Raw genomic sequence first — 22,407 nt, 5'->3', positions numbered from 1 at the left:
AACCCGTCAACATAGAGGAATAAATCTTTCTCGACCTCCTCCTTTATCAGAGCCTTACTTGCATCTTCGAAGCAGAAAAGACACAGATGATGGTGGCCCCAGCTTTAACTCCAGTTCTTCTGTCAGTATACCCCCCTGCACCCAGTCTATAGCCCCAACTGTTGCTGCCCCTCTATGTCTACGAGGCAGACCCACATTCATCCAGGACTCAACTGGAGGAAGAACAACACAAGAGTCTGAAAGTGAGCCAGGTGACGGCGATGCCCAGGTAGAAATGGTCGTTACAGCTGTGAACTACTCCGTCCTCCGTCCTCGCTCTCACAGCATCCCTTCATTGAGTCAATCACCCTCTGCACACACCGGTACAGGAGCTGGAAGCTTACCTAACATGCCGTTAGAAACCAGCTTTGAGGAGTTCACACCTGATGATGATGAACACGATGAAACCTACAGGTTCCAGTGCTCCGGCCCAGGCCTGTACCAGTGCAGTGTGACAGGCCTGGTGTTTCACATGGAGGGAGAAGGGGTCCTGGTTTACAGGACTGTCCCTTGGAGCAGGAGGCTCCTGGTCCAGCATCACAAGAGGCCTGCAGGGCCCCTGTTTGACATCAAATGTGTGCAGCAGTCGGTGTGTCGGCTTCATCTGCCGCACTGTGAGATCCTCTCCACAGGTGGAGGTGACTTCTTGTCCGTTGCTCATGTGACCGATGAGGACGTTGAGTTCATCAGCCCTCATGAGATAACAGAAACTCACGTTATTATAAACATCACAGGGTTTTCTACTTTCGGTACAGTAAAGGATGAAGACTCGCCAGCTGACCCGGTCCGAGCGCTGGTGCTGCTGTTCTACAAGCCTCCAGCTGATCCTGATCCTGAATCCCTCCTCAATGTGCTGTTGCTACCGAGGAACGTGGTGCTCCGGGATGTGCTGCGCTTCAGGAAGAAGTTAGACGGAGATGAGCGCTACATAGAGACATCCCCACACTGTAAACTGCAACCGAAGCAGGAATACTCTCTGTCCACTCGTCCTGAAGACGACTCGGTTCTGGTCCAACCAACAGAAGCAGAGTTTGACTGTGACAACTATGACAACTACTTCCCATCATTCCAGGTGGACTGGGAAACAGTAATGAAACATATCAAGCTGCTTCTTAGAGACACCAACAGCTCCCACGTCGTCTGGGAAAGAAGAGTTGGTCTTTCATCCACCGGAGGACGAAAGAGCGCTCTGAATCTGCCTCCTCCTGAGAGGCTGATGGGCATCAAGAGCGGCTTCATCGCTAGGATATCAGGACCTGTTCTCAAAAGTCTGCTGGACAAACTGTTAGACAAAAAGGTGATTGGTGATTCTGAGAGGGAGTCGGCGGACGTGATGCAAAACAATAGAGACAAAGCTCGTTTTTTGATCAAGACAGTGACGAATAAAGGCGAAGCTGCTTGCTCAGAGATGATCGAGTGCCTCTGTGAGGCCGACCCCTTCCTCTGTAAAGATATGGGGTTGATCTGAAGCCAAATGGACAGCTGGTGCACGCCGTTTTCTCAATGGTTTATTCATAAAAGTGTATCTGTTTTAGTACACTGAATATAAGAGCTAAAGAGAGCTGGTTAGTTAAACTGGGTTTCCTGTTGATGATGATGATGAAGATGATGATGATGATGATGATGATGATGATTATGTGAAATGGTTCATGTGCTTCGGGGAATCTCCCTGATCTGTTTGTCCAGACTGAACATGAGAGGAAACTTTGAGGAGGTGTAGAGCCATCTGCTGGCTGACACGAGTTCCTGTTTACTGTTGACGCCTCTCTTAATGTGACATTTACAGGAGGTAGTAGATTAAGGACCTCCATTTAGTGGCTGTTTTGGTGCTTTTGTCATTTAAATTTCTGTTTTTCCAAGTGCTTTACAGACATCTTGTCCAGGTTGAGATCATGGTGTTTCGATCCCCTTGCACTTCCTGTCCAAATGTCGACGTGGTCTTGAACGACCTCCTAACAGTTTAATCTGAAATTTAATTTTTAAGAATTTTTTTTTATTGATGTATGGTTTTGTCTGTCATCCTGCTAATTGATATGACTCTGTGGTATTACCCCTTTTATGCTGTTTGTTTTTGCTGTCTTCCTCCTTTATAAAGTGCTTTTATTGTCATACTTCTCATTACATGCATGTAAAGAAAAGAACGAAATACAATGCTTCTGGCGCTGTAATGCAACAGACAGCGTTGGAGGAAATATTCAGACCCTTTACTTAATTAAAAGTACTAATACCACACTGTAAAATAATTAATTTATTTAAAAAGAAAAACAATATATATATATATATATATATACAATTATTTATATATATATATACAATTATCAGTACTGATTATATTCTTTAGAGGTATCAATAATATGTTAATAATAGTATAGTGTACTTTGTTATTAAACAATATAAAGGCGTTAATATGTTAACATGGCTGCATTGATGCTAACTTGACGAATTTGATATTGTGCAGTTCTTCACAGTGACCACTAGAGGGCAGTGAACATGTTTTATATTGCAACTATTTACCGGAAGTGTGAGTATGCTACAATGTTGCATTGACGTCATTTTGCCTAATTTAATGTGGCAGTTCCTTGTTGTCACCACTAGAGGGCAGTGAACACTCATGATTTTAAATACACATATTGTGTTTTTAGGACTTTATTCCCCAGTTTAAAACAGTTGTTATAAAATTAAGGTAATCAAATGTAATAAGTTACATTACTTTTATGAAGTTATTAAAGTAGTTGTTTTACTGATAACATTTTTAAAAGGGAAACCTATATTTCTAGTAATTTTCCAACCACTGCTGTTGGGGTAGTTGCAGTTAAAGTTTCTGTTAAAAGACCAAACACCAACTGTTGTCTCTTCTCACACATTTGGTGAAGACAAGGAACAAGAAACCTTGTGGTGAAGACAAGGAACCAGAAACCTTGTGATGAAGACAAGAAATCAGTTCACTTCTCTGTGAACGGACAGAAAACAGAAAACCACAGATGACATTGGGCAGTGTGTATTTGTTTTCTCACACGTTTCTAGGTTAATGAGAGGAACATCAGCTTCTTGCAGATGATCAACAACTTCACCAGTTCTGGTTGAAGCTCATTTCTGCCACAACAGCAGCTCTCTGGTGAGTCTGAGACAAAACTGATGTGTTAATATCTTAATTAACATCTCAAACTTATAATTAGACCTGAAGATTATAGGAAGGTCATTTATCTGGTTTATTCTAAGTACGTTTAGTACTTTAGAACAATTTTTGAGGTACTTTACTTGAGTATTTCCATTTTCTGCTTCTTCACAGGCTACTTCTACTCCACTACATTTATTTTGTATCATTGTGGGAATACTGATTCAGCATTCCCACAATGATTCAACTTCTTCCACTATTTCTTCCGTACGTTTTTGCAGTTTAACTTCTCCAGCATACTTTCAGCTACAGAAACCGTTCGGCTATCAAAATATTCAGCTCTTTAAGGATACAAGTGCTATGACTTTTCTTGTTTCAATTATTTATACTTTTTAAAATGTTAAGCTTTTTCCACATTTTTTTACAATGTAACTCAGTGGAGAAAATCTTCAAATCGTCTTAAACCTACTCCACTTTGAAATGCTACTGCTTCCGCATACTTTCAGCTACAGACTTCATTGAAACTTTAAACGGGTTACAAGTCTTTGAACTATTGAGCTATGATTCAGCTTTTTGATAACATTTACAGTGTTTGATTTATCGCAGTTTCCGTTTTATGAAATTTTCAGACAGTTTCAGATTTTATAATGGGTGTGTATTGCGTGGGTCATTAAACGCTACAGTGCGGGACATCATCGCTAGTGTGTGGGAAAATTTTCCGAACAAATTGCTCCCTAACCCACAATTTTCACTCTTCATAGATAATCTTTTCATCAAATCACTTTCTATATAACAACTTATAGATTTTAAAGGTTCATTCAATGAAAATACTATTTCTTTCCAAGCACTTATAGTTTTAAAGGTTTATTTCACGCAAATGCTACTCTCTCTCTCTCTCTCTCTCTCTCTCTCTCTCTCTCTCTCTCTCTCTCTCTCTCTCTCTTCCTCTCTCTCTCTCTCTCTCTCTCTCTCTCTGTCTCTGTTTGTGTTTAGCTATGCAGTTCATCTGTCTGATATACATACAAAGCATTTCTTCTTTCTGCCTATTCAGGAAAATTCAAATTCACCACTTTTGACAGTATTACAGTTTAGCTTCCTGCTTTTCTGGCAATGCATTTCAGCTCTTAGCTTCTTTAGCTAATGCAGTTCAGCTTCCAACTCTACCAGTTGTACATTTCATCTTCTAGGGTTTTCAGCAGTGCAGTGCAATGCATTTGAGCTTTAACATTTTTAGGCAAGTCATTTCACATTTTTGCATTTTCAGCAATGCTCTGCAATAAATTTCAGCTGTCAGCATTCCCACGCATTTTCAGCAGGAAATGCATTTTCTAGTTTGTAGATTCAGATTTATCAGGCCAGCCATTAGGAATTATGGGCAGGGGGACAGACTTTCCAAATTGGGCGCCTCAACCATCCTGACTCCAGGTCGCCCAGTTTCATATGATATTATTATATTATATATTAGACAATATTCATATTCACTCCAACTTTAAAAATGAGCCCGCTAGAGGGTTTTATTTGCTAGACTGCCTAGCTCCTCATCTTTGTACATTCAGCTTCGCCTGTCATAACTGCTGCTTCTCCAGAAATTTGTTCATTGCCTCTCTGATCCTTTCATTTTCTTGTTCTCTCTCTGTACCCTGACTTTTATTTTGTTGAGGCCCTGATCAGGTCTTTCCACAAGGATATGGAGTATCAAGCCAGTGGGAAACAGTAGCCAGCTAGGTTTCTTTTTTTTATAAAAGCCCAAATTTGGTGACCTGTGGTACATTCTAATGCTACTATTCCATCATATACACTGATCTTAATTAGTGTGTATTTAAATGACTGACTAGACTATCATTTGCGTTGTTGTTGTTATCATTATTATTATTATTAGTAGTAGTATTATTATTAGTATTATTATTATTATTATTATTATATCATCAGTGGTGGAAGACGTATTTAAATATTTTACTTCAGTAAAATAAGTAATACTACGCTGTAGAAATACTCTGTTACAAAGTCAAGTACAAGTACAGAAGTATTATCATCAACATATACTGAAAGAACAAAAAGTAAAAGTACTCATTATGCAGAATGATATTGATGCATTACTGTGTTCATCATTTTAATGTTGCAGCTAGTAAAGATGGAGCTCATTTTAAAATTAAAATTATAAATATAATTTATTAGTTGATTTATATTTTGTATTAATTAGGGCTGTCAATCTATTAAAATATTTAATCACGATTAATTGCGTGACTGTCCGTAGTTAATTGCAATTAATCGCATTTTTATCTGTTCAAAATGTACCTTAAAGGGAGATTTGTCAAGTATTTAATACTCTTATCAACATGGGAGTGGGCAAATAGGCTTGCTTTATGGAAATGTATGTATATATTTATTATTGGAAATCAATTAACAACACAAAACAATGACAGATATTGTCCAGTAACCCGCTGAGCCCGCTACAACCCGGTATAACATGTTATTATTGGGTTAATTTTGACAACCATAATATTAATAATCTAAATCTGCAAAGTAACTTAAGTTATCAAATAGATGTAGTAGTAAAAGTTTTAGTACGTCAAAATTGTACATAACTTGAGTAAAAGTACTTAGTTACAATCCACCACTGTGTATCATAGAGGAAGAGAATGTAATATCCTTATTATGAAGTCATAATTTTGAGATCCAGTAGATTTTATAAACCTTTCCCTTTCTATCTATCTTATACTCATTTACCAGCAACATGGTATTCTAGTAAACTACGTTATCAGTTGTGGTATTTGGGGTTAAACTTCTGCACAGAATTGTATTTTGTTGAATAAATGAACTGAATTATTTGTAGGAGAATTTAATTTGTGTCATTATATTTCAGGGTACAGAGCAGGAGAAACACAACTGGAGGAAACATAATCAAAAACTCAAAAGTTCATCTTTCCCAGGGCTGAAGAAGGGCGTCAAAACACGAGGGAGAAAACACGGGGAGGAAAGAGGCTCAGACGTGCACCAGAAAGAGACCAACAAGAGCACGTTGATCTCCTGGCTTCTGCAGCTCCCACTGACTCTGATTGTGATCGCGGCAAAATGACGTCGGCTGTGAAACAAACAAGAACAGAAAGAGAAGAATCGTGTTTCAGCAGAGCAGCCAGAGCGATCCGGAGAGCTCTGTCCAGGATCTGCAGGGGTAGTTATCCTCCTTCACCCGTCAACTCTGAGATCCCCCCTCATCCCCAGCCCGACTACGAGGGGTTTCACAGGCCACCTCAGTCTGACACAGACTATGAGTCTCCCCCTCCTCCTCAGTCTGACACAGACGGGGAGGAGGGTGCATATTCTTCTGACACAGACTGTGAGCCTCGATGTCTTCTTCAATCTGTCACAAAGTATGAGCGTCGTCTCTGTCTTCCTCGCCCTCCTACTGGCTGTCTTCATCGCCTTACTCCTGTCTGTCTTCCTCCCCCTCCTCCTGGATGTCTTCCTCCCCTTCCTCCTGTCTGTCTTCCTTCCCTTCCTCCTGGATGTCTTCCTCCCCCTCCTCCCTGCCTACAATCTCTTAGTATTTGTGAACCCCAGAAGAGAAAGACCAGAAGCCCCAGCTTCAGGAAAAAGAAAAAACATATGAAAGATTCCTCTGCTTCTACCACTGATTCCCCTCACTACCAGTTATCTCGACCTCCACCTGGTACACTCACAGAAGCAGGAATGACAAAAAGCCGCTCCTCTGCAGCAGGTTCTACTCCAGGAGTCAATCAGGATGATACCAGAGTAATAGAGCTGCATGCAGCAGCTGGTTCTTCCACCGACGATGATTCAGACGCAAGTTATCACAGAGAAAAAGACAGGGATGAGTCGTCTGGTGGCGTCTGTTTTGGCCGCGCTGACCGGGAAACCCGTAAACGTAGACGAATAAATCGTTCTCGACATCCTCCTTTATCAGACCCTTACTTACATCTTCCAAGCAGAAAAGACACAGATGATGGTGGCCCCAGCTTTAACTCCAGTTCTTCTGTCAGTATACCCCCCTGCACCCAGTCTATAGTCCCAACTGTTGCTGCCCCTCCATGTCTACGAGGCAGACCCACAGTCATCCAGGAGTCACCTGGACGAAGAACAACACAAGAGTCTGAAAGTGAGCCAGGAGGTGACGGCGATGCCCAGGTAGAAATGGACGTTACAGCTGTGAACTGCTCCGTCATAAACACCCAGCCAGCCCATTCACACCTCCAAATCTTCTCCTCTCACAGCATCCCTTCATTGAGTCAATCAACCTCTGCACACACCGGTACAGGAGAAACCAGCATTGAGGAGTTCACACCTGATGATGATGAACACGATGAAACCTACAGGTTCCAGTGCTCCGGTCCAGGCCTGTACCAGTGCAGTGTGACAGGCCTGGTGTTTCACATGGAGGGAGAAGGGGTCCTGGTTTACAGGACTGTCCCTTGGAGCAGGAGGCTCCTGGTCCAGCATCACAAGAGGCCTGCAGGACCCCTGTTTGACATCAAATGTGTGCAGCAGTCGGTGTGTCGGCTTCATCTGCCGCACTGTGAGATCCGCTCCAAAGGTGGAGGTGACTTCTTGTCCGTTGCTCATGTGACCGATGAGGACGTTGAGTTCATCAGCCCTCATGAGATAACAGAAACTCACGTTATCATAAACATCACAGGGTTTTCTGGTTTCGGTAACGTCAAGGATGAAGACTCGCCAGCTGACCCGGTCCGAGCGCTGGTGCTGCTGTTCTACAAGCCTCCAGCTGATCCTGATCCTGAATCCCTCCTCAATGTGTTGTTGCTACCGAGGAACGTGGTGCTCCGGGATGTGCTGCACTTCAGGAAGCAGTTAGACAGAGATGAGCGCTACATAGAGACATCCCCACACTGTAAACTGCACCCGAAGCAGGAATACTCTCTGTCCACTCGTCCTGAAGACGACTCGGTTCTGGTCCAACCAACAGAAGCAGAGTTTGACTGTGACAACTATGACAACTACTTCCCATCATTCCAGGTGAGATTAAAAACCATCCTGACAGATATTAATCTGTTTTTGAGAGACACCAACTGCTCCCTCAGCATTTGGGAAAGGGAGGTTTTTCTTTCATCCACCGGAGGACAAAGGAGCGCTCTGAATCTGCCTCCTCCTGAGAGGTTGATGGGCATCAAGAGCGGCTTCATCGATAGGATATCAGGACCTGTTCTCAAAAGTCTGCTGGACAAACTGTTAGAGAAAAAGGTGATTGGTGATTCTGAGAGGGAGTCGGCGGACGTGATGCAAAACAATAGTGACAAAGCTCGTTTTTTGATCAAGACAGTGACGAATAAAGGCGAAGCTGCTTGCTCAGAGATGATCGAGTGCCTCTGTGAGGCCGACCCCTTCCTCTGTAAAGATATGGGGTTGATCTGAAGCCAAATGGACAGCTGGTGCACGCCGTTTTCTGCAACACAATTGCCCAGTTTATTCATAAAAGTGTATCTGTTTAAGTACAATGAATATAAGAGCTAAAGAGAGCTGGTTAGTTGAACTAGGTTTCCCTATGATGATGATGATGATGATGATGATGATGATGATGATGAAGAGTTATTCAGTTTATTCATGAAAAGACTGAACATGAGAGGAAACTGTGAGGAGGTCTAGAGCTATCTGCTGGCTGACACGAGTTCCTGTTTCCTGTTGACGCTTCTTTTAATGTGACATTTACAGGAGGTAGTAGATTAAGGACCTCCATTTAGTGGCTGTTTTAGTGCTTTTGTCATTTAAATTTCTGTTTTTCCAAGTGCTTTACAGACATCTTGTCCAGGTTGAGATCATGGTGTTTCGATCCCCTTGCACTTCCTGTCCAAATGTCGACGTGGTCTTGAACGACCCTAACAGTTTAATCTGAAATTTAATTTTAAAGAATTTTTTTTTATTGATGTATGGTTTTGTCTGTCATCCTGCTAATTGGTATGACTCTGTGGTATTCCCCCTTTTATGCTGTTTGATTTTGCTGTCTTCTTCCTTTATAAAGAGCTTTTATTGTCATACTTCTCATTACATGCATGTAAAGAAAAGAACGCCTCTGGTGCTGTAATGCAACAGACACAGTGGAGGAAGTATTCAGACCCTTTACTTAAGTAAAAGTACTAATACCACACTGTAAAAAATACTCTACTAGTCCTGCATTGAGAATGTTACTTAAGACAAATTCATTGTCAGACAAATGTAGTGCAGTAAAAAGTACAATATTTCCCTCTGAGATGTAGTGAAGTAGAAGTAGAAGTTAGTAAAGTACAAGTACCTAAAGGTTGTACTTCAGCTTCAGTAGGCAGTATATTTTTAGCATCATTGGGCAAAAATTCCATAATAACCTTTCAGCATATTGTAATTCAAGTGTTCTGAGAGAAAACTAGACCTCTGCTCCTCCTCATGGCTCTGTTTTCAGACTTTAGACTTTACATCTGTGTCGGGAGACTTTGACCAATCACAGGTACTCTTGAACTCCGACCAAACGATTAAACTAGGCAGTACTGATCAAATATGAATCAATATTCTGTTACGTTAATGCCTATTTCTCTCCTCAGATGTTCTCAGAAACATCTTGTAGTGCACTGTTTAGCTGTAAAATGAGAAAGTTTGTGACCCTGCAGCCATGTTGGAAATCTCTTGAAGGAACGCCAAGTTCTGGTCACATGATCGTAGCACAGCCAATAGGAACGCTCTCTCAATGAAATTACCTGTGATTGATCAAAGTCTCCCGTCACTAAAGCCTGAAAACAGAGCCATGAGGCGGAGCAGAAGTCTCGTTATCTCTCAGAACACTTGAATTACAATATGCTGAAAGGTTATTATGGATTTTTTGGCCAATGATGCTAAAAATATACTACCTACTGCAGCTTTAAAAGACCAAACACCAACTGCTGTCCCATTGCACACTTGTGGGGAAGTCAAGAAACTAGTTCACTTCTCTGTGAACGGACAGAAAACAACAGAAAACCACAGATGACATTGGGCAGTGTGTATTTGTCTTCTCACACTTTTCCAGGTTAATGAGAGGAACATCAGCTTCTTGCAGATGATCAACAACTTCACAAGTTCTGGTTGAAGCTCATTTCTGCCACAACAGCAGCTCTCTGGTAAGTCTGAGACAAAACTGATGTGTTAATATCTTAATTAACATCTCAAACTTATAATTAGACGTGAAGATTGTAGGAAGTGCATTTATCTGGTTTATTCTAAGGACTTAAGAACAAATTTTGAGGTACTTTACTTGAGGATTTCCATTTTCTGCTACTTCACAGGCTACTTCTACTCCACTACGTTTATTTAGTATCATTTGTAGATTCAGATTTATAATACAGAATGTAATCAACAAATAAATGATGATGTAATAATATAGATAAAGATCAAACTGTAATGAAGACTCCGGCCCTGCGGACCAAAGCTACGGTCTCCCCCGCGTCCTCCAACCGCGGCCAACACTGTTTAACAGACGGGCTTCACTAGATACAACCAAGAGGTTTTGGTGCTTCCGTGTAGTTTGTGTTGGAGCCTGAGTCGGAACAGCGTAGCCACATGGGAGCGCGCATGGGACACCGACCCGGGTGATTTATACGTGTAAGAAGTTACAAACAGTCCCTTTAACTTACGCATTCACACATCAGGAGTTTTTTCTTTTTCCAGCTGTTCTTCCTGCATTTGGCAGCTTCAGCTGTGTTACTTTTAGTCTGCACTAAGTGTTTAACTTCTTCGTATTTGTCTAATATAGTTTGTTGTAAAATGTGCCGCTCTGCCAGTCTGTCTGCAAGTCTGTGGACTCGTCCATGTCTGTGATTGGTCAGATGCTGCAAACACCTTCCCGTTCATGCGAACGCATTCACAGCCAGACTGAGAAACCCTGGGTTGATTTACCGAGTTAATAACAACCTTCGTAGGACCGCTTAGCGTGATCTCTGTTGTTAGAGTTAGTTAAACCAGATAATGAGAAGGTATGTTGAACTCGTTTCGTAGTACAGGTCTCTGGTTGATGTCTTTTCTGATCCAGATTAATTCCCTCATGTTTTGTTCTGTATTAGTTATGAAGTTTCCTCTCGTCTTTTTGCATTTATCTGAACTGACTGACTAGACTATCATTTGTGTTGTTGTTGTTATTATTATTATTATTATTATTATTAATATTATTATTATTATTATTATATCATCATTGGTGGAAGACGTATTCAAATCTTTTACTCCAGTAAAATAAGTAATACTACACTGTAGAAATACCCTGTTACAAAGTCAAGTACAGAAGTATTATCATCAAGATATACTTAAAACACAAAAAGTAAAAATTTTTAATCACGATTAATCTCATGATTGTCCGTAGTTAATTGTGATTAATCGCTCATTTTTAATCTGTTCAAAATGTACCTTAAAGGGAGATTTGTCAAGTATTTAGTACTCTTATCAACATGGGAGTGGACAAATAGGCTTGCATTATGCAAATATGTGTATATATTTATTATTGGAAATCAATTAACAACACAAAACAATGACAGATATTGTCCAGAAACTGTTAAATGTTAACATGAAATTTTTGTCATTTTATTTCAGGGTACAGAGCAGGAGAAACACAACTGGAGGAAACATAATCAAAAACTCAAAAGTTCATCTTTCCCAGGGCTGAAGAAGGGCGTCAAAAAATGAGGGAGAAAACACGGGGAGGAAAGAGGCTCAGACGTGCACCAGAAAGAGACCAACAAGAGCAGGTTGATCTCCTGGCTTCTGCAGCGCCCACTGACTCTGATTGTGATCGCGGCAAAATGACGTCGGCTGTGAAACAAACAAGAACAGAAAGAGAAGAATCGTGTTTCAGCAGAGCAGCCAGAGCGATCCGGAGAGCTCTGTCCAGGATCTGCAGAGATAGTTCTCCCTCTTCACCCGTCAACTCTGAGATCCCCCCTCATCATCCGCCAGAGTACGAGAGGTTTCACAGGCGACCTCAGTCTGACACAGACAATGACATCTATGAGAATCTCTCTTGTCCATCTGAGAAACACTATAAGAGGTATATTGATGTTTCACCTGTATTTATCAGAGACGATGAGCCTCGCCATTTTTCTCTATCTAACTCAGAGGAAGGTGCGTATATTAATATTTATCAGTCTCCTACAGAGTCTGGACCTCGCCGTCCTCCTCTACCTGACAGAGACGATGAGCCTCGCCATTCTCTACCTGTCTATGAGCCTCTTTGCCATAGTCTTATATGTCTTACTCCCCTTACTCTCTGCCTACAATCTCTTAGTATTTGTGAACCCCAGAAGAGAAAGACCAGAAGCCTCAGCTTCAGGAAAAAGAAAAAACATATGAAAGATTCCTCTGCTTTTACCACTGATTCCCCTCACTACATGTTATCTCGACCTCCACCTGGTACACTCACAGAAGCAGGAATGACAAAAAGCCGCTCCTCTGCAGCAGGTTCTACTCCAGGAGTCAATCAGGATGATACCAGAGTAATAGAGCTGCATGCAGCAGCTGGTTCTTCCACCGACGATGATTCAGACGCAAGTTATCACAGAGAAAAAGACAGGGATGAGTCTTCTAGTGGCGTCTGGTTGGGCCGCGCTGACCGGTTCCAGTGCTCCGGCCCAGGCCTGTACCAGTGCAGTGTGACAGGCCTGGTGTTTGACATGGAGGGAGAAGGGGTCCTGGTTTACAGTACTGTCCCTTGGAGCAGGAGGCTCCTGGTCCAGCATCACAAGAGGCCTGCAGGACCCCTGTTTGACATCAAATGTGTGCAGCAGTCGGTGTGTCGGCTTCATCTGCCGCACTGTGAGATCCGCTCCACAGGTGGAGGTGACTTCTTGTCCGTTGCTCATGTGACCGATGAGGACGTTGAGTTCATCAGCCCTCATGAGATAACAGAAACTCACGTTATTATAAACATCACAGGGTTTTCTGCTTTCGGTATAGTCATGGACGAAGACTCGCCAGCTGACCCGGTCCGAGCGCTGGTGCTGCTGTTCTACAAGCCTCCAGCTGATCCTGATCCTGAATCCCTCCTCAATGTGCTGTTGCTACCGAGGAACGTGGTGCTCCGGGATGTGCTGCGCTTCAGGAAGCAGTTAGACGGAGATGAGCGCTACATAGAGACATCCCCACACTGTAAACTGCAACCAAAGCAGGAATACTCTCTGTCCACTCGTCCTGAAGACGACTCGGTTCTGGTCCAACCAACAGAAGCAGAGTTTGACTGTGACAACTATGATAACTACTTCCCATCATTCCAGGTGAGATTAAAAACCATCCTGACAGATATTAATCTGCTTCTTAAAGACACCAACAGCCCCCACGTCGTCTGGGAAAGGGAGGTTTTTCTTTCATCCACCGGAGGACGAAGGAGCGCTCTGAATCTGCCTCCTCCTGAGAGGCTGATGGACATCCGGAGAAGCTTCATCGATAGGATATCAGGACCTGTTCTCAAAAGTCTGCTGGACAAACTGTTAGAGAAAAGGGTGATTGGTGATTCTGAGAGGGAGTCGGCGGACGTGATGCAAAACAATAGAGACAAAGCTCGTTTTGTGATCGACACAGTGAGGAACAAAGGCGAAGCTGCTTGCTCAGAGATGATCGAGTTCCTCTGTGAGGCCGACCCCTTCCTCTGTGAACATCTGGGGTTGATCTGAAGCCAAATGGACAGCTGGTGCACGCTGTTAAAGATCTTGAACACGATTTATTCATAAAAGTGTATCTGTTTAAGTACACCGGATATAAGAGTTAAAGAGAGCTGGTTAGTTGAACTGGGTTTCCTGTTGATGATGATGATGATGATGATGTGAACTAGTTGATGTGCTTCGGGGAATCTCCCTGATCTGTTTGTCCAGACTGAACATGAGAGGAAACTGTGAGGAGGTGTAGAGCCATCTGCTGGCTGACACGAGTTCCTGTTTACTGTTGACGCCTCTCTTAATGTGACATTTACAGGAGGTAGTAGATTAAGGACCTCCATTTAGTGGCTGTTTTGGTGCTTTTGTCATTTAAATTTCTGTTTTTCCAAGTACTTTACAGACATCTTGTCCAGGTTGAGATCATGGTGTTTCGATCCCCTTTCACTTCCTATCCAAATGTCGACGTGGTCTTGAACGACCCTTACAGTTTAATCTGAAATTTAATTTTTAAGAATTTTTTTTTTATTGATGTATGGTTTTGTCTGTCATCCTGCTAATTGATATGACTCTGTGGTATTACCCCTTTTATGCTGTTTGTTTTTACTGTCTTCCTCCTTTATAAAGTGCTTTTATTGTCATACTTCTCATTACATGCATGTAAAGAAAAGAACACCTCTGGTGCTGTAATGCAACAGACACAGTGGAGGAAGTATTCAGACCCTTTACTTAAGTAAAAGTACTAATATCACACTGTAAAATAATTTATTTATTAAAAAAAAAAAAAAAAAAAAATATATATATATATATATATCAGTACTGATTATATTCTTTAGAGGTATCAATAATATGTTAATAATAGTATAGTATACTTTGTTATTAAACAATATAAATGCTTTATGTTAACATGGCTGCATTGATGCTAACTTGACGAATTTGATATTGCAGTTCTTCGCACTGACCACTAGAGGGCAGTGAACGTTTTATTTTGCAACATTTACCGGAAGCGTGAGTATGCTACAATGTTGCATTGACGTCATTTTGCCTAATTTATTGTGGCAGTTATTATCCCCCAGTTTAAAACAGCTGTTAGAATGTTTATGTGGCAGGTGACACAGACAGGGAAAGGGGAGAGGCAACCATGAGGGAGTGTTGCTGATATGCTGATAAAGGGCTGAACACCTGCAGGAGGAACTCTGATTGAGGCATTGATAAAGGGCTGAACACCTGCAGGAGGAACTCTGATTGAGGCATTGATAAAGGGCTGAACACCTGCAGGAGGAACTCTGATTGAGGCATTGATAGAGGGCATTTCTGGTCTGGCTATCATCAGATAATCCGTAATTCTATGAATTCAAAAATGAAAAAACATTTTTTTTTTTTTTTTTTTCGTTTTAAACCAAAAATGAAATCACGTGGTGCTCTGTTTGTTTTTTGTTTCCAAACAAAAAAAACAAATTAAAAAAACGATCCGATTTTAGTTTCTTCAAGTTTCTTTCTGTTACTTTCTCTTTTGAATCGAAGAGCGGAAAACGGCAGTCACGTGACCCGGAAGTGAAGGCAAACATGTCAAAATAAAAGCCAAGATGATAGTTTTGGTCATTCTATAAAAGTGTAAGATTATTTAAGCACAGGATCGAGGTAACAGTAGAAGATAAATAGGCTAAATAAATACATACATAGATATTTCTTTGTTTTGTTCTTTTCATTAACACATGAATGTCTTTTATTTATGATAAATTACAGGGAGGGTCTCTACAGATGTTATTCAGATCTCTCATGTAATTGACAATGTTCTCTCTCACACCCTCACTATGGGCTGTTTCTCTATGTCAGCAGGTGAGAAGCACTATGTGGCTACTCCTTTCAACACACCTGACACTTCCACCTGATCCCTTCACTCCGTTAGGACGGTTGTAGCCGAGTAGTTCTACACCATGATAATGCTGATTTTTCAACAAGCGATTATGACATTAATGCCAGCTAGACAGAATAAAGCTCTGTCTGTCATGACAATAGTACTGGACTGAAGGCCACTTCATCACTCCAGATATTGTAGATTTAACAGATACCTGCTGTCTTCAGATGGCTGTAAAGAGTCACCCGAGTAAAGGAAAGGCCTTCAGCTCATAATAACAAACTATATGCTTATCTTGCATATTATTTTCATACACTAATTGGGATTCATGTTTAATATGAGTGGACAGTGACAACCATTTAGTTTCACTTTATTTTTAAATAATTATTTATTTCGAATATGTAACAAATACCTCCAGTAAAAAAACTAAACAAGAATAACAAATAAAATGAACAGTAAACAATCAATTAACAAATAATCAACATAAATAAATATTACATGTCCCAAATGAAGTTGGAAGAAGTATCTGGTCCTACACCTTCTCCATAACTCCAACAATTAACTCAATATTTATCGTATATTCCTGTTTATTTCAGTTCCAACCTTGATAATGAAGTGATGTTTTCCACCGGTTGTCTACATTAGGTCAGATGATCCTTTTTTATATGTTGATATGATATGATGTTGAGTGTTCCAGCAGCAGAAGGAGCTGTGGTATCTCTCTTTCACATACCGCAGGTGAAGGAGCCTGTCATAGAAAGACCTGTTTAACAACGCTTGGTGAGAAGCAGCACCTTTAGTCCATCTTCAGAACATTGTAGTTTCACCACAGCAGACTGACGTCACTAACATCCACCACCGTCGTATCATGACAGAGCCTAAAGTGAAAGAGCAGTCGGATTCTCTTAACACCACGGTTGTGTCTTTTCCTGAGTTCTTCTGAATTCTCCTTCTCATCTTTCCTTGACCTCATGACGTTCTCCATCGAGGTCAAGGTCAAAAGTGGTCAGGAGAAGACGTCAGGATGTAATTTTTTGACTTTTCTAACGCAACCAGGGGGAAAAACACACAGGAGACAAAAGGGCAGGCAAACAGGAAACGCTGGGAAAACCGGAATGCCAGGTGATGCCATGACACGAAGGTAATACAGTTGCCTTGCCTTGTCTTGCCTACTTATACATTCTTTAAAAGGGAAAACCTACAATTTTAAAATAGCAATAGTGTCTGGGGTTTTTTTGCAGTTAAAGTTTTCTGTTGAAAAACACAACATCAACTGCCATCCCACTGCACACTTGTGAGGAAGACATTTTAATGTGTTGGTACCATTTTTATACAAGAAACCAGTTCACTTCTCTATGAACGGACAGAAAACAACAGAATCCTTTGTTTCGTCCACCTGCACAGATGACATTAGGCAGTGTATATTTGTTTTCTCACACGTTTCTAGGTTAATGAGAGGAATATCAGCTTCTTGCAGATGATCAACAACTTCACCAGTTCTGGTTGAAGCTCATTTCTGCCACAACAGCAGCTCTCTGGTAAGTCTGAGACAAAACTGATGTGTTAATATCTTAATTAACATCTCAAACTTAACCTAAAATTAGAGGTGTGTTTGTGAGTTTGTGAGAAATGAAGATTATAGGAGGTGCATTTATCTGGTTTATTCTAAGTTAGGGGTGTGATGATTCACTCAGCTCACAATAGATACACGATATTGGGTTCACCATCTCGATACGATTCAATATTATAACAATAACTTTAACAAAACTTGAATGATGAAAATATATGACTGAGACACATAATGCAAAACAATGCTGTTGTTTGGGTCGTTTAACCCTAAATAGCACATTACAATTTCATAAAAAATGGAACTATAGGGCAAACAACAGCATTATGTGCCTCAGTCATATATTTTCATCATTCAAGTTTATGTAAAGTTCTTGTTATAATATTGAATCAGACCTTAAACATCTGTACAGAATTGTATTTTATGTATTGTTATGTACCATTGCCACTTTACCTTTATTTACCTTTATAAAATGTACATACCGTATATATATTTTAGTACTTCTCATTATTACATAGTACATTCCTGTCTACACCTCTGTGTACATATATTACCTCTCATCATGTATATACATACTACATCCTGTTTACATTCAGTTTTCCCATCTGAAATACTATCTTCAACGAAATTTACATTGACATTGCCATTTTTATATTTACTTACTTATGTTTATATTTGCTGGAACTGACAAATGACAAATTATGAACCTTGAACCTTTAATGAACTTTTTGTGGGATTTTCATTTTTTTGTAATTTTATTTCAGGGTACAGTTCAGTAGAAACACAACTGGAGGAAACATATAAAAAAAAACTCCCAGATATAAAAAAAAAAGAAGTAAAGTTCATCTTTCCCAGGGCTGAAGAAGGGCGTCAAAAAACGAAGTAGAAAACACGGGGAGGAAAGAGCCAAATGAACACAGAGGTGAGTCACAGGCGTGCACCAACAAGAGCACGTTGATCTCCTGGCTTCTGCAGCTCCCACTGACTCTGATTGTGAGTGCGGCAAAATGACGTCGGCTGTGAACCAAACAAGAACAGAAAGAGAAGAATCGTGTTTTAGCAGAGCAGGCAGAGCAATCCGAAGAGCTCTGTCCAGGATCTGCGGGGGTAGTTCTCCTCCTTCACCCGTCAATGGTGACATCCCCCTTCATCCTCAGCCAGACTACATTGGGTTTCACAGGCGACCTCAGTCTGATATAGGCTATGAGCCTCGCCGTCCTCGTCAATCTGTCACAGACTATGAGCCTCGCCGTCCTCCTCAATCTGTCACAGACTATGAGCCTCGCCGTCCTCCTCAATCTGTCACAGACTATGAGCCTCGCCGTCCTCCTCAATCTGTCACAGACTATGAGCCTCGCCGTCCTCGTCAATCTGACAGAGATTTTGAGCCTCGCCGTCCTCGTCAATCTGTCACAGACTATGAGCCTCGCCGTCCTCGTCAATCTGACAGAGATTTTGAGCCTCGCCGTCCTCGTCAATCTGTCACAGACTATGAGCCTCGCCATCCTCCTCAATCTGTCACATACTATGAGCCTTGCCGTCCTCGTCAATCTGTCACAGACTATGAGCCTCGCCGTCCTCGTCAATCTGTCACAGACTATGAGCCTCGCCGTCCTCCTCAATCTGTCACATACTATGAGCCTCGCCGTCCTCCTCAATCTGTCACAGACTATGAGCCTCGCCGTCCTCGTCAATCTGACACAGACTATGAACCCAATCAAGTTTTTTATAAATCTGACACTGACTATGAGCCTCGCCGTTCTCCTCAATCTAACACATACTATGTGCCCAATCAAGGTTTTTATAAATCTGACACATACTATGAGCCTCGCCGTTCTCCTCAATCTAACCCAGACTATATGCCCTATCAAGGTTTTTATAAATCTGACACATATTATGAGCCTCTCCGTTCTCGTCAATCTGACACAGACTATCAGTCACTTAACGGTTGTTCTTGGTCTGAGAATCATTCTTTGTCTGACGCATCCTCTGAGCAGCCTCCCCGTCCGTCCTCCCTACCCTCTTTTCTTATTCGTGAACCTCGGAATAGAAGCCCCAGCTTCAGAAAAGAGAAAAAACATAACAAAGATTACTCTGCTTCTACCTCTGATTCCTACATGTCATATCGATATCCACCTCGTACACTCACAGAGACAGGAATGATAAAAAGCCCCTCCTCTGCAGCAGGTTCCAGAGAAATAGAGTGGTACAGGGACGAGACGTCTGGTGGCCTCTGGTTTGGCTGCTCTGACCAGGGAACCCGTCAACATAGAGGAATAAATCTTTCTCGACCTCCTCCTTTATCAGAGCCTTACTTGCATCTTCGAAGCAGAAAAGACACAGATGATGGTGGCCCCAGCTTTAACTCCAGTTCTTCTGTCAGTATACCCCCCTGCACCCAGTCTATAGCCCCAACTGTTGCTGCCCCTCTATGTCTACGAGGCAGACCCACATTCATCCAGGACTCAACTGGAGGAAGAACAACACAAGAGTCTGAAAGTGAGCCAAGTGACGGCGATGCCCAGGTAGAAATGGTCGTTACAGCTGTGAACTACTCCGTCCTCCGTCCTCGCTCTCACAGCATCCCTTCATTGAGTCAAGCAACCTCTGTAAACACCGGTAGAGGAGCTGGAAGCTTACCTGACATGCCGTTAGAAACCAGCTTTGAGGAGTTCACACCTGATGATGATGAACACAATGAAACTTACAGGTTCCAGTGCTCCGGCCCAGGCCTGTACCGGTGCAGTGTGACAGGCCTGGTGTTTCACATGGAGGGAGAAGGGGTCCTGGTTTACAGGACTGTCCCTTGGAGCAGGAGGTTCCTGGTCCAGCATCACAAGAGGCCTGCAGGGCCCCTGTTTGACATCAAATGTGTGCAGCAGTCGGTGTGTCGGCTTCATCTGCCGCACTGTGAGATCCGCTCCACAGGTGGAGGTGACTTCTTGTCCGTTGCTCATGTGACCGATGAGGACGTTGAGTTCATCAGCCCTCATGAGATAACAGAAACTCACGTTATTATAAACATCACAGGGTTTTCTACTTTCGGTAACGTCAAGGATGAAGACTCGCCAGCTGACCCGGTCCGAGCGCTGGTGCTGCTGTTCTACAAGCCTCCAGCTGATCCTGATCCTGAATCCCTCCTCAATGTGTTGTTGCTACCGAGGAACGTGATGCTCCAGGATGTGCTGCGCTTCAGGAAGAAGTTAGATGCAGATGAGCGCTACATAGAGACATCCCCACACTGTAAACTGCACCCGAAGCAGGAATACTCTCTGTCCACTCGTCCTGAAGACGACTCAGTTCTGGTCCAACCAACAGAAGCAGAGTTTGACTGTGACAACTATGGCAACTACTACCCGTCATTCCAGGTGGACTGGGAAACAATAATGAAACACATCAAGCTGCTTCTTAGAGACACCAACAGCTCCCACGTCGTCTGGGAAAGACGAGTTTGTCTTTCATCCACCGGAGGACGAAGGAGCGCTCTGAATCTGCCTCCTCCTGAGAGGCTGATGGACATCCGGAGCAACTTCATCGATGGGATATCAGGACCTGTTCTCAAAAGTCTGCTGGACAAACTGTTAGAGAAAAAGGTGATTAGGGATTCTGAGAGGGAGTCGGCGGACGGGATGCAAAACAATAGAGACAAAGCTCGTTGTGTGATCGACACAGTGAGGAAGAAAGGCGAAGCTGCTTGCTCAGAGATGATCGAGTTCCTCTGTGAGGCCGACCCCTTCCTCTGTAAAGATCTGGGGTTGATCTGAAGCCAAATGGACAGCTGGTGCACGCCGTTTTCTCAATGGTTTATTCATAAAAGTGTATCTGTTTTAGTATACTGAATATAAGAGCTAAAGAGAGCTGGTTAGTTGAACTGGGTTTCCTGTTGATGATGATGATGAAGATGATGATGATGATGATGATGATGATGATGATGATTATATGAAATGGTTCATGTGCTTCGGGGAATCTCCCTGATCTGTTTGTCCAGACTGAACATGAGAGGAAACTTTGAGGAGGTGTAGAGCCATCTGCTGGCTGACACGAGTTCCTGTTTACTGTTGACGCCTCTCTTAATGTGACATTTACAGGAGGTAGTAGATTAAGGACCTCCATTTAGTGGCTGTTTTAGTGCTTTTGTCATTTAAATTTCTGTATTTCCAAGTATTTTACAGACATCTTGTCCAGGTTGAGATCATGGTGTTTTGATCCCCTTGCACTTCCTGTCCAAATGTTGACGTGGTCTTGAACGACCTCCTAACAGTTTCATCTGACCGTGAACGTATGTCGTTCTGCTAATTGATATGAGTTTGTTGGAGGAAGTATTCAGAGCCTTTAATTAAATAAAAGTACTAATACCACACTGTAAAAAATACTCTAATAGTCCTGCATTGAGAATGTTACTTAAGAAAAATTCATTGTCAGACAAATGTAGTGCAGTAACAAGTACAATATTTCCCTCTGAGATGTAGTGGAGTAGACGTATAGTTAGTAAAGTACAAGTACCTAAAATTTGTACTTAAGTACAGTAGTTGAGTAAATGTACTTAATTTCATTCCACTACTGGGAATAGACATACAATACATGTTAAGAGAAATACCAGCAATTTTATATTTTAAAAAAGCAGTGGTAAAAAAAAACAATAGTGGTCGTGTCTAGAAGATCTGCTCTGGATGAACTCTTGCAAGACTCGCTGCACAACGACCTATCATAACCTTTCACTATTCAAGGTCAGTGCCTAACCTTAACCATTCGAGGTCAATGCCTAACCTTAACTATTCAAGGTCAATGCCTAACCTTAACTATTAGAGGTCAATGCCTAACCTTAACTATTAGAGATCAATGCCTAACCTTAACTATTCAAGGTCAGTGCCTAACTCTAACTATTCAAGGTCAATGCCTAACCTTAACCATTCGAGGTCAATGCCTAACCCCAATCATTAGAGGTCAATGCCTAACCTTAACCATTTGAGGTCAATGCCTAACCTTAACTATTCCAGGTCAATGCCTAACCTTAACTATTCAAGGTCAATGCCTAACCTTAACCATTTGAGGTCAATGCCTAACCTTAACCATTCAAGATCAATGCCTAACCTTAACCATTCGAGGTCAATGCCTAACGTTAACTATTCAAGATCAGTGCCTAACCTTAACCATTCCAGGTCAATGCCTAACTTGTCTTGTCTTTATGTGTCTTGTTCATAATGTTTTGTTTGGTCTCAGA

General features: G+C 41.9%; 1 protein-coding gene across 1 annotated transcript; it reads left to right on the top strand.

Moving 5' to 3' along the window:
* The first annotated feature begins 6,659 nt into the window (after positions 1–6,659).
* On the top strand, positions 6,660–22,034 carry LOC119480193 (NACHT, LRR and PYD domains-containing protein 1a-like). Its single transcript, XM_037756233.1, has 2 exons — positions 6,660–8,146; positions 20,555–22,034. The coding sequence occupies exons 1-2, from the start codon at positions 6,761–6,763 to the stop codon at positions 20,948–20,950; spliced, it is 1,782 nt and encodes a 593-aa protein (XP_037612161.1). The 5' UTR covers positions 6,660–6,760; the 3' UTR covers positions 20,951–22,034.
* The last annotated feature ends 373 nt before the right edge of the window (positions 22,035–22,407 follow it).

This window comes from Sebastes umbrosus, chromosome 21 (assembly GCF_015220745.1).
Source record: "Sebastes umbrosus isolate fSebUmb1 chromosome 21, fSebUmb1.pri, whole genome shotgun sequence".
NCBI classification, from domain to species: domain Eukaryota; kingdom Metazoa; phylum Chordata; class Actinopteri; order Perciformes; family Sebastidae; genus Sebastes; species Sebastes umbrosus.
Note: the sequence above shows the minus strand (reverse complement) of the source record. Positions and strands in the feature narration are given on the sequence as shown.

Coding starts and splice junctions, on each gene's coding strand:
- LOC119480193 (XM_037756233.1), top strand. CDS start 6,761: ATGAAAGATTCCTCTGCTTCTACCACTGATTCCCCTCACTACCAGTTA. Junction 8,147..20,554: donor ACTACTTCCCATCATTCCAG/GTGAGATTAAAA, acceptor CCGTCATTCCAG/GTGGACTGGGAAACAATAAT.